The following is a 13,322-nucleotide window of genomic DNA, read 5'->3' on the forward strand; positions in this document are numbered from 1 at the left end:
GGTAGGGATTCCAGGCGTTTGAGAAAGTGGTTGGTGTCTTTGATGAAGGATGGGAGACTGCATGTAATGGGTTGAAGGTGTTGATCTACGTAGGCAGAGATGCGTTCGGTGGGGGCTTGGTAACCAGCTACAATGGGACGGCCGGGATGATTGGGTTTGTGAATTTTGGGAAGAAGGTAGAAGGTAGGGGTGCGGGGTGTTGGTGGGGTCAGGAGGTTGATGGAGTCGGGTGAAAGGTTTTGTAGGGGGCCTAAGGTTCTGAGGATTCCTTGAAGCTCCGCCTGGACATCAGGAATGGGATTGCCTTGGCAAACTTTGTAAGTAGTGTTGTCTGAAAGCTGACGCAGTCCCTCAGCCACATACTCCCGGCGATCAAGTACCACAGTTGTGGAACCCTTGTCCGCCGGAAGAATGACGATGGATCGGTCAGCCTTCAGATCACGGATAGCCTGGGCTTCAGCAGTGGTGATGTTGGGAGTAGGATTAAGGTTTTTTAAGAAGGATTGAGAGGCAAGGCTGGAAGTCAGAAATTCCTGGAAGGTTAGGAGAGGGTGATTTTGAGGAAGAGGAGGTGGGTCCCGCTGTGACGGAGGACGGAACTGTTCCAGGCATGGTTCAATTTGGATAGTGTCTTGGGGAGTTGGATCATTAGGAGTAGGATTAGGATCATTTTTCTTCGTGGCAAAGTGATATTTCCAGCAGAGAGTACGGGTGTAGGACAGTAAATCTTTGACGAGGGCTGTTTGGTTAAATCTGGGAGTGGGGCTGAAGGTGAGGCCTTTGGATAGGACAGAGGTTTCGGATTGGGAGAGAGGTTTGGAGGAAAGGTTAACAACTGAATTGGGGTGTTGTGGTTCCAGATTGCGTTGATTGGAATTTTGAGGTTTTGGAGGGAGTGGAGCTGGAAGTGGGAGATTGAGTAGATGGGAGAGACTGGGTTTGTGTGCAATGAGAGGAGGTTGAGGTTTGCTGGAAAGGTTGTGAAGGGTGAGTGAGTTGCCTTTCCGGAGGTAGGAAACCAGGAGATTGGATAGTTTTTTAAGGTGGAGGGTGGCATGCTGCTCTAATTTGCGGTTGGCCTGTAGGAGGATGCTCTGAACAACAGGTGTGGATGTGGGAGAGGAAAGATTGAGGATTTTTATAAAGGATAGGAGTTGATGGGCGTGTTGATTGGCTGAGTGGATGTGTAGGTGAAGGATTAGGTGGGTGAGGGCAATGGATTGTTTGGTTTGGAACTGGTATAGGGACTGATGGAAAGAGGGGTTGCAGCCAGAGATGGGAACTTTAAGTGTGAGGCCTTTGGGGGTGATGCCAAATGCTTTATTTCCATTTCCGTTTTTCTCACATCACCGATCATTTTTAGCCGCTTCCCACAGGTTTTAACGTCATTATTTCTTCATCAAACAATTGTTAGCTTCATTTCCATAATCTGCCACCACCAAACCACTCCTTTTAATACATCCTCACGTAGTTTTTTCGAAATTTTCCCGAATTTCTCCACCCTTTAACGTGTTTTGGCGGCGACACAACCACCTAACCTTTATGCACATCATTATCTACCTACACAAGTTCACCACAGGATCAACATAGCCCAGCCCTAACCAACCCTTTTTCGCCTTTTTTTCACACCAGATCTCCATTTGCTTTCTAATTTTACCTTTATGTCTCCCCATATATATTTTTTCATATTTATTTTCATTTTCATTTCAGCCTCGTGTTCCACTTTCCACCTTCTAGTACCATGTCACCCTCACAACACCTTCACAACGACCCCATTAAGTTTTATTTACATTCCCTCCGCAAACATGCCTTCGCCCTAGCCAGATTACACTCCCATATTTTATTTTCTCAGGCTTGTCTGACATTTGGCATCACCCCCAAAGGCCTCACACTTAAAGTTCCCATCTCTGGCTGCAACCCCTCTTTCCATCAGTCCCTATACCAGTTCCAAACCAAACAATCCATTGCCCTCACCCACCTAATCCTTCACCTACACATCCACTCAGCCAATCAACACGCCCATCAACTCCTATCCTTTATAAAAATCCTCAATCTTTCCTCTCCCACATCCACACCTGTTGTTCAGAGCATCCTCCTACAGGCCAACCGCAAATTAGAGCAGCATGCCACCCTCCACCTTAAAAAACTATCCAATCTCCTGGTTTCCCACCTCCGGAAAGGCAACTCACTCACCCTTCACAACCTTTCCAGCAAACCTCAACCTCCTCTCATTGCACACAAACCCAGTCTCTCCCATCTACTCAATCTCCCACTTCCAGCTCCACTCCCTCCAAAACCTCAAAATTCCAATCAACGCAATCTGGAACCACAACACCCCAATTCAGTTGTTAACCTTTCCTCCAAACCTCTCTCCCAATCCGAAACCTCTGTCCTATCCAAAGGCCTCACCTTCAGCCCCACTCCCAGATTTAACCAAACAGCCCTCGTCAAAGATTTACTGTCCTACACCCGTACTCTCTGCTGGAAATATCACTTTGCCACGAAGAAAAATGATCCTAATCCTACTCCTAATGATCCAACTCCCCAAAACACTATCCAAATTGAACCATGCCTGGAACAGTTCCGTCCTCCGTCACAGCGGGACCCACCTCCTCTTCCTCAAAATCACCCTCTCCTAACCTTCCAGGAATTTCTGACTTCCAGCCTTGCCTCTCAATCCTTCTTAAAAAACCTTAATCCTACTCCCAACATCACCACTGCTGAAGCCCAGGCTATCCGTGATCTGAAGGCTGACCGATCCATCGTCATTCTTCCGGCGGACAAGGGTTCCACAACTGTGGTACTTGATCGCCGGGAGTATGTGGCTGAGGGACTGCGTCAGCTTTCAGACAACACTACTTACAAAGTTTGCCAAGGCAATCCCATTCCTGATGTCCAGGCGGAGCTTCAAGGAATCCTCAGAACCTTAGGCCCCCTACAAAACCTTTCACCCGACTCCATCAACCTCCTGACCCCACCAACACCCCGCACCCCTACCTTCTACCTTCTTCCCAAAATTCACAAACCCAATCATCCCGGCCGTCCCATTGTAGCTGGTTACCAAGCCCCCACCGAACGCATCTCTGCCTACGTAGATCAACACCTTCAACCCATTACATGCAGTCTCCCATCCTTCATCAAAGACACCAACCACTTTCTCAAACGCCTGGAATCCCTACCCAGTCTGTTACCCCCGGAAACCATCCTTGTAACCATTGATGCCACTTCCTTATACACAAATATTCCGCATGTCCAGGGCCTCGCTGCGATGGAGCACTTCCTTTCACGCCGATCACCTGCCGCCCTACCTAAAACCTCTTTCCTCATTACCTTAGCCAGCTTCATCCTGACCCACAACTTCTTCACTTTTGAAGGCCAGACATACCAACAATTAAAGGGAACAGCCATGGGTACCAGGATGGCCCCCTCGTATGCCAACCTATTCATGGGTCGCTTAGAGGAAGCCTTCCTGGTTACCCAGGCCTGCCAACCCGAAGTTTGGTACAGATTTATTGATGACATTTTCGTGATCTGGACTCACAGTGAAGAAGAACTCCAGAATTTCCTCTCCAACCTCAACTCCTTTGGTTCCATCAGATTCACCTGGTCCTACTCCAAATCCCATGCCACTTTCCTTGACGTTGACCTCCACCTGTCCAATGGCCAGCTTCACACGTCCGTCCACATTAAACCCACCAACAAGCAACAGTACCTCCATTATGACAGCTGCCACCCATTCCACATCAAACGGTCCCTTCCCTACAGCCTAGGTCTTCGTGGCAAACGAATCTGCTCCAGTCCGGAATCCTTGAACCATTACACCAACAACCTAAAAACAGCTTTTGCATCCCGTAACTACCCTCCCGACCTGGTACAGAAGCAAATAACCAGAGCCACATCCTCATCTCCTCAAACCCGGAACCTTCCACAGAAGAACCCCAAAAGTGCCCCACTTGTGACAGGATACTTTCCGGGACTGGATCAGATTCTGAATGTGGCTCTCCAGCAGGGATACGACTTCCTCAAATCCTGCCCTGAAATGAGATCCATCCTTCATGAAATCCTCCCCACTCCACCAAGAGTGTCTTTCCGCCGTCCACCTAACCTTCGCAACCTCTTAGTTCATCCCTATGAAATCCCCAAACCACCTTCCCTACCCTCTGGCTCCTACCCCTGTAACCGCCCCCGGTGTAAAACCTGTCCCATGCACCCTCCCACCACCACCTATTCCAGTCCTGTAACCCGGAAGGTGTACACGATCAAAGGCAGAGCCACGTGTGAAAGCACCCACGTGATTTACCAACTGACCTGCCTACACTGTGAAGCGTTCTATGTGGGAATGACCAGCAACAAACTGTCCATTCGCATGAATGGACACAGGCAGACAGTGTTTGTTGGTAATGAGGATCACCCTGTGGCTAAACATGCCTTGGTGCACGGCCAGCACATCTTGGCACAGTGTTACACCGTCCGGGTTATCTGGATACTTCCCACTAACACCAACCTGTCAGAACTCCGGAGATGGGAACTTGCCCTTCAGCATATCCTTTCTTCTCGCTATCCGCCAGGCCTCAATCTCCGCTAATTTCTAATTTCAATTTGCCGCCGCTCATACCCCACCTGTCTTTCAACTTCATCATTGCCTCTGTACATCCGCCCCGACTGACATCTCTGCCCAAACTCTTTGCCTTTACAAATGTCTGCTTGTGTCTGTGTATGTGTGGATGGATATGTGTGTGTGTGTGCGAGTGTATACCTGTCCTTTTTTCCCCCTAAGGTAAGTCTTTCCGCTCCCGGGATTGGAATGACTCCTTACCCTCTCCCTTAAAACCCATATCCTTTTGTCTTTCCTTCTCCTTCCCTCTTTCCTGACGAGGCAACCATTGGTTGCGAAAGCTAGAATTTTGTGTGTATGTTTGTGTTTGTTTGTGTGTCTATCGACCTGCCAGCGCTTTTGTTTGGTAAGTTTCATCATCTTTCTTTTTTGATATATATATATATATATATATATATATATATATATATATATATATATGTGTGTGTGTGTGTGTGTGTGTGTATGTGTGTGTGTGTGTGTGTGTGTGTGTGTGTGTGTGTGTATTTTATTGTGTTGTCAACTTTAGAAGAAGGTCTTTTGGGCAAAATCTCACTTATTTAGCAGTCATTTTGTTGTGCTTGTCAGTGAGCCAACATCTCGACTATATGGTATGTAGCAGTTTATACTTTCCATGATATTGTCATTATCCCATGCTGTATATTCCATTGTTTGAAATTTGACTTTAATAATGACAATAATTTTTTTGTCAACTGCAATCAACACGCCCCCTCCTATGGCCTCTAACTGTATTTTTTTTATACATTTCCTGAACTGCTAAGTATCTCAGAGATTTCTACTTCCTGTTGGCGCCAGCTCTGGGTCCCAAGAATAATTTGAGCATGAGAAATTTCCTGGAGGGCAGCAAATTGGGGAAATTTGCTACAAATACTTCGACAACTTAGAGATAAAAGTTTGGCAGTCAATGTGTTATTATGCAGAATGCAGTCTGATTTTACTATCTGCATGTCATCTGGCTAGTTTTCATCAGACTGCTTCAAACTAGTTCCTAAACTAAAAGAACCCTCATATGCACTCCACAAGTAGTCTGCTATGTGAGTAGCTGCTTCCTTTGTCTAGTACAGTCCTGACCATCAAGGGGCATTGTACACTGATGCAGGTCCATAAATCTGCAGCCAAGACTGTCACAGAATTGATGAAGCCTTTGGTTTAGACCCTCCACTCAGCTCCAAACCAAAGGACCCCAATTAACTCTGAGTACAATGCCATAAATTGTGAGCTCTGCTTGCATCCTGAATGCAATGACAGAAGTGCTCATCACCTCTGGCAGCCTCCTGTATTAACTGAGAATGGCTTCAGAATCCAAGCGACAGGCATAATTAGGGCCAATGTGAGCGACAATTTGTAGATGAATGCAACCTGCACACTCAATAGCCACAAGCAATGCCACCACCGGATCTCAGATGAGGCTCCATGTCAGACGTATCGAGTGCACATTGGCTTTCATTCCGACTATGAATTCTATTTCCCTAAAGGGCTCCATAATGCACCTAGCATCGGTTTTCCTGATAGCTAGCAAACTCCTGATCCTGTGTGCTACTCAGACCCTTCTGAAGACCCCTGTTCACTCACAGGGCAAACAAGCAAGACCACATGGCCAGTCTCCACATTGGCCCTTCGCTTCAAGCAATATGCATGTGTTACCACCCGCCACTCATCCTGTTGTGAGGGCAGTTCCACCACGTTGGGGACACCAGGAGGTCCTCAGCAGCAGAGCTGATTGGTGAGACGGGTGACACCTGAGATCCTGTGCAACATACCAGTGATTCCACCAGTACTACACTTCTAGACAGCAGCATGACTGACCATAGCCAAAAGCATATTCAGCTGTTTGTTAACTGTGGCCAGCACCTCCTGCATCTGCATACAGCATCCACACATACTACCCATCTCAGTATTACTACTTAGTATTACTAACTTAAGAATTTACTATAGTAGCACAGACAAATTCCTAGATATGCAACTTGCTGCCCTCCCAATGTGTTACCAATGGAGGCTGATGCCTTATGAACTTTTATCTACCTGTTCAGAAGTAATGACAGCAGTGCTACAGACCGCCTGACCCTACGCTTTACAGTTAACAAAAATGCAAGATTACATCTCTCAAACAGAAAAACGTGCATGGAGTTTAAAAAGTGTGCTATTAAGAATACATAAAAAAACTAAGTACATAACTTTCCAGGACTCTGACTCAGTGCATCATCATGGTAATGTGAAGAGATTTCTCAGCAACAATATATACATGTGCTAGAGTGGGTCATTAAAGCCACTGACTAACTATTTGTGTATTAGAGGCAATACCTAATTGTTTGAAAGATTTGCCAATAACAAGCATCCCAGTTTTGAAGAATTGTTTATGGTACATACTATGAGATCAACAGGTACACTTACTATCACCCACAGAATGTCCAACACAAATGTGTACTTTCATCATGAAACGTAAAGAAATGTTTTTGTTTGTTCCTCCACTCATTCCTGTTTTAATTACTCTTAAGCTTCATACTTACGATGTTTACTTTCTTGTGTAAAATTACTCAGTTTCAACACATTATTAGTATCTGTGCTGCCTGGAAAGGGTTTAGGGACATGTTGTTGATGAATTAGTTTAGAAATTATGAATGTCCATTAAACATAACAACAAACCAGATTATGCTTTGGGCTTTTCTATTAGGCTCTGAGAGGATAAATGGTCTCTACAGATACACTATGTGATCAAAAGTATCCACACACCTTGCTGAAAATGACTTACAAGTTTGTGGCACCCTCCATCGATAATGCTGGAATTCAATATGGTATTGACCTTGATGACAACTTCCACTCTCGCAGCCATACATTCAATTAGGTGCTGGAAGGTTTCTTGTGGAATGGCCGGCCATTGTTCGTGGAGTGCTGCACTGAGGAGAGGTATCAATGTTGGTCAGTGAGGCCTGGCATGAAGTCAGCGCTCCAAAACATCCAAAAGGTGTTCTACAGGATTCAGATTAGAACTCCGTGCAGGCCAGTCCATTACAGGGATGTTATTGTCATGTAACCAATCCACCACAGGCCGTGCCTTATGAACACATGCTCAATCATGTTGAAAGATGCAGTCACCATCCCCGAATTGCCCTTCAACAGTTGGAAGCAAGAAGGCACTTAAAACATCAATGTAGGCCTGTGCAGGCTGGCAGGTGACGTTCACCGGGAATTCGCCATACCCACACCCTGCCAATGGATCACCACATTGTGTACTTTGATTTTTCACTCCACACAATGTTTTTCTACTGTTCAATTATCCAATGTTTACACTTCTTACACCAAGCAAGGCATCTTTTGGCATTTACCGACATGATGTGTGGCTTATGAGCAGCCAGTTGACCATGAAATGCAAGTTTTCTCACCCTCCGCCTAATAGTCATAATACTTGCAGTGGCTCTTGTTGCAGTTTGGAATTTCTGTGTGATGGTCTGGATAGATGTCTGTCTATTACACATTATGACCCTCTTCAATTGTCAGCGCTTGTACACTTTTGTGCTGTACGTGTCCCTTCATGTTTCCATTTCACTATCACATCGGAAACAGTGAACCTAGGGATGTTTAGGAATATGGAAATCTCGCCTACAGACATATGACACAAGTGACACCCATCACCTGACCACATTCGAAATCTGCGAGGTCCGCGGAGTGGTCCATTCTCTCTCTCACGATGTCTAATGACTACTGAGGTCGCTGATATGGATTACCTGGCAGTAAGTGGCAGCACAATGCACCTAATATGAAAAACGTATGTTTTTGGGGGTGTCCGGACACTTTTGATCACATAGTGTGTAAAATGTTCAAAGATAAAAAAGTATTTGAAGTAAAAATATCAGAGCTGCAGTATATGGGCAAGGAAAGAATTGAGTTGAATTAATCATAAAATAGACTCACAGGGACTTGAAAAAGTGAGTAAATTAATTTATAATGGAAATGGATAGTGGATTTACTGTCATGTGTACAGAAACCAAGCTACTCTCTTTTTAAGAGGGCTACTAGTGCATTATTTCTTTTTGCTAAAACAAGAACCATGTATGACAGTGCCACATTTACATATATGATGAACAAACCATAGTTGCAACATAATAGATGAGTGAATTTGGCTCTGATGGTAATTTTGCATTAATTATATTTTTATTACATCTTGAAGAAATTTATTAAATTTAAATCATAGTGTACAGACTATACGGCCTATTCAGTGACAATGTGATGCTGCAATTGACCAAGGGTAGACAGAAATCTTTAGTTCCGAAGGAAATAGTAATGCATACTTGCATACTGGACCAACAGAAAAAAATCTATACTGTTGCTGAGTTGTAAACTATGTCAGTAACTACCGTTTGATGACCTTTCTGTCCTCTGTTGTCACTTATCATAGTTTACATTTTTGCTATTCAGTATGTCTTCTACATCTGTGCTATGGTCTGCATACTCTTTTTTTTGGTTTCAGTCAACGTGTTACTCACTCTTATGTTTTACTGACAAACATTAAGATGTCATGTAAATCAAAATAAAAGATTAATATCCATTGTTCTTAGAGGTATATATTCATGTATATTATGAAATAAACAGAAATGTTATTATGTTCAGGTAATTTACTCGACGAAACTGATGTGCTGGATTGGATGCTAGATCAAAAAAATGATGAAAGTATTGAGGAAGTGAACCGTGACAAGTTGTTCAAGTACATTGAAACAAAGGAGTTCCTTGCAGTGATTTTTTGTAAGTTGTCTTAAATTTCTGATAGATTTTTGTTGCATATATAAATAGTGTGCACCTAATAGTGTGGCCTGTATCAGGTGAGCTCATAATTTCTTCAATCATAGGAAACAATATGTGTAATGAACCACCTTACATAATTAAAAACTATAGAAAAAGTATTTTCAAGTGTACACACACACACACACACACACACACACACACACACACACACACACACACACACACACACACAGAGAGAGAGAGAGAGAGAAAAGGGAGGGGGAGAGAGGGGGGGAGGGGGAGAGAGAGAGAGAGAGAGAGAGAGAGAGAGCTATTGCGTGTTGTTGTTTATGTGCCTACATGTCCCTCCCTGTTCCTCAAACACTCTACGACACCGTGAGTTGTGATATTTACACACTCTATTGTTTTTTATTTGCATAATTACTAAATGCTGGATGACAAAATCTTAATTTTTACCAATATTCAACAAATTTTGAAGAAAATATCAGCTATCTTGTATACAATAATTTATTGTCTATTAAGCAGAGTGATTTTGTGTTTATTCTGGAATTTTGGAAGTTCAGATACTGAGGACAACCCAATATCTCCAAGAGTTCTGCGCCATATGGAATTAATTGATGATGAAGCTGCTGAATATGGAATCAAAATAGTAAAGTGTAAAGACCGTTTGATGGCGAAGAAATATGGTTATCGAAACCCACCTGGTATAACATACTTCCGCAAGGGAAAGTATATAAACTATGATGGTAAGTTTTTTCTCCATCCAAGTCTTATGTCACTTCATACATTAACCGATATTACCAAAGTTGGAGCATTGTGGCCTTCATAGTTTAAATAGGCAAGTCCTGCCCTCAAAATTACAAATATTTGATAAATAAAAACATTTGCAGTTAAATGAGCAAAACACAAAGTTAGTGATTATACAGGGTGAGTCACCTAACGTTACCGCTGGATATATTTCGTAAACCACATAAAATACTGACGAACCGATTCCACAGACCGAACGTGAGGAGAGGGGCTAGTGTAATTGTTAAATACAAACCATACAAAAATGCACGGAAGTATGTTTTTTAACACAAACCTACGTTTTCTTAAATGGAACCACGTTAGTTTTGTTAGCACATCTGAACTTATAATTAAATACGTAATCAGTGCCGTATGTTGCATTGTAAAATGTTAATTACATCCGGAGATATTGTAACCTAAAGTTGACGCTTGAAACCTCCGGACGTTCAGTTGCGTGTTGTAACAAACACGGGCCACGGTCGGCGAGCAGCATCTGCAGGGACATGTTTACGATGACGACCGTGTTTACGAGTGTGACTGTAGTGCACTGTTGTGGTTTGGTCTAGCTGTCGCAGTGTCCGCATGTAGCGCTTGCTGCTATTGTTATCCTACATTCGTCTCGCACGCAGACCAACTGTAGTACACCATGTTACCAGACGTCTGTGATAGTGTAGTGTTGTAGGAACTGTGACCATGGTGTATTCGAACTCTGAAAAGGCAGAGATGATACTCATCTATGGCGAGTGTCGACGAAATGCAGCTGAAGCCTGCAGGGTGTATGCAGAACGGTACCCGGACAGAGAGCATCCAAGGTGCCGCACATTGCAAAACATCTACCGCCAACTGTATGCAACAGGTATGGTCATAGCACGTAAATGGGTCTGTAACAGGCCCATCACAGGAGAAGCGGTTGCAGTTGGTGTGTTAGCTGCTGTTGCCATGAAGTCACACATGAGTACACGGGACATTGCGAGAGCTGGTGGACTGAGTCAAAGTAGTGTCATGCGCATACTGCATCGTCACCGCTTTCACCCGTTTCATGTGTCGCTACATCAGCAATTACATGGTGATGACTTTAATCATCGAGTGCAATTCTGTCAATGGGCATTAACAGAGAATGTGTTGCAGTTCTACCTGTTTACCGATGAAGCGGGTTTCACAAACCACGGGGCAGTGAATCTACGGAACATGCATTACTGGTCCGTGGACAATCCTCGCTGGCTCAGACAGGTAGAGCGACAACGACCGTGGACTGTAAATGTATCGTGCGGCATCATTGGCGACCACCTCATTGGTCCTCACTTCATTGCAGGGGCCCAAACAGCTGCAACATACATCGCATTTCTACAGAATGATCTGCCAACGTTGCTCGAAAATGTCCCACTGGAAACGCATTGACGTATGTGGTATCAGCATGATGGTGCACCTGCACATTCCGCAATTAACACTAGGCTGGCCCTTGAGAGGATGTTCGACGGGCGTTTCATAGGACATGGAGGATGCATCAATTGGCCAGCCCGTTCTCCTGATCTTACACCTCTGGACTTCTTTCTGTGGGGTACGTTAAAGGAGAATGTGTACCGTGATGTGCCTACAACCCCAGAGGATATGAAACAACGTATTGTGGCAGCCTGCGGCGACATTACACCAGATGTACTGCGGCGGGTACGACATTCATTACACCATAGATGGCAACTGTGTGCAGCAAATGATGGCCACCACATTGAACATCTATTGGCCTGACATGTCGGGACACACTCTATTCCACTCCGTAATTGAAAACGGAAACCACGTGTCTACGTGTACCTCACCCCTCATGGTAATGTACATGTGCGTCAGTGAAAAAGACCACTAAAAAGGTGTTAGCATGTGGACGTAATGTGCTGTTCCAGTCTCTTCTGTACCTAAGGTCCATCACCGTTCCCTCTGGATCCCTACATAATTCGGTGCTCTCCGATACACACGATCGAACAGCGGAGGAGTGGTACTCAAGCGTCAACTTTAGGTTACAATATCTCTGGATGTAATTAACATTTTACAATGCAACAAACGGCAATGATTACGTATTTGTTTATATGTTCAGTTGTGCTAACAAACCTAATGGGGTTCCATTTAAAAAAACGTAGGTTTGTGTCGAAAAACATAATTCCGTGCATTTTTTTATGGTTTGTATTAACCAATTACACCAGCCCCTCTCCTCATGTTCGGTCTGTGGAATCGATTCGTCAGTATTTGATGTGGTTTACGAAATATATCCAGTGGTAATGTTAGGTGACTGACCCTGTATAGTAAGCAAATTGGACAGGGACTACTTGGAGAGTACATACATTATTTTTTGTACTAGTGCACATCAACTCGCCGTCAGTGGAGTGCATGAGCAGCCACACCAGTGATATATTTGTGATGGTAAATGAGTTGATAAACAACCCTTAAGTCCATACTAGTTTTATGGCTCTATGAACATTGAAATATTGCTGCTAAACCTGAGATACAACAAGCTGCCATTAGAAAATGAAACAAAGTGAATGATATTGCACTAAAGTTTTAACTAGACATAACTTACAACAGCCACACCAAAATGTTAGCTATACTGTAAATGAGTCATAAATGATAATTCTAGAGGTGAACATCAGAGCTCATTTTTTAACAGTGTTCTAACAACTGGAATGACTTACTTGAAACAACATCTGAAACCACTGAATGAGTTTTGAACACTGATACAGTCCTGTGATTCTTTGATTTCTTTACTTTTATTTCAAAGGTATGTATATATTTCTGAGCCCAGTTCTAGGAATTTGAATGGACTATATACTAATGCGTGCAGAATACCTTCCTTTAATATAACCTCCACATTGAATGGACTATATAGTAATGTATGCAGAATACCTTTCTTTAACGTAATCTCCACATCTTGAAGAAATGTATGCTGGAGGTCAGTTGCAGAAGACTTTAGGTTAGGCTGAGGGAATATGGATGGTAGAATTTGAATGTATGGTGAAGAGCAAACTCCCAACTATAAATTCCATACAGAGAAAATGCAACTGAAGAAGGAACCATGGTTGTTGTTGTTGTTGTTGTGGTCTTCAGTCCTGAGACTGGTTTGATGCAGCTCTCCATGCTACTCTACCCTGTGCAAGCTTTTTCATCTCCCAGTACCTACTGCAACCTACATCCTTCTGAATCT

General features: G+C 43.7%; 1 protein-coding gene across 3 annotated transcripts in view; it reads left to right on the forward strand.

Moving 5' to 3' along the window:
* Positions 1–13,322, forward strand: part of LOC126482333 (uncharacterized) — a 488,737-nt gene that overhangs the window by 363,225 nt on the left and 112,190 nt on the right. For all 3 annotated transcript variants that reach the window (XM_050106394.1, XM_050106396.1, XM_050106395.1), the window contains 2 exons: positions 9,221–9,352; positions 9,916–10,098. In XM_050106394.1, the coding sequence (XP_049962351.1) occupies positions 9,221–9,352; positions 9,916–10,098 (315 nt within the window). The remainder of the gene's footprint in view (positions 1–9,220; positions 9,353–9,915; positions 10,099–13,322) is intronic.

Source organism: Schistocerca serialis, chromosome 5 (assembly GCF_023864345.2).
Source record: "Schistocerca serialis cubense isolate TAMUIC-IGC-003099 chromosome 5, iqSchSeri2.2, whole genome shotgun sequence".
NCBI classification, from domain to species: Eukaryota; Metazoa; Arthropoda; class Insecta; order Orthoptera; family Acrididae; genus Schistocerca; species Schistocerca serialis.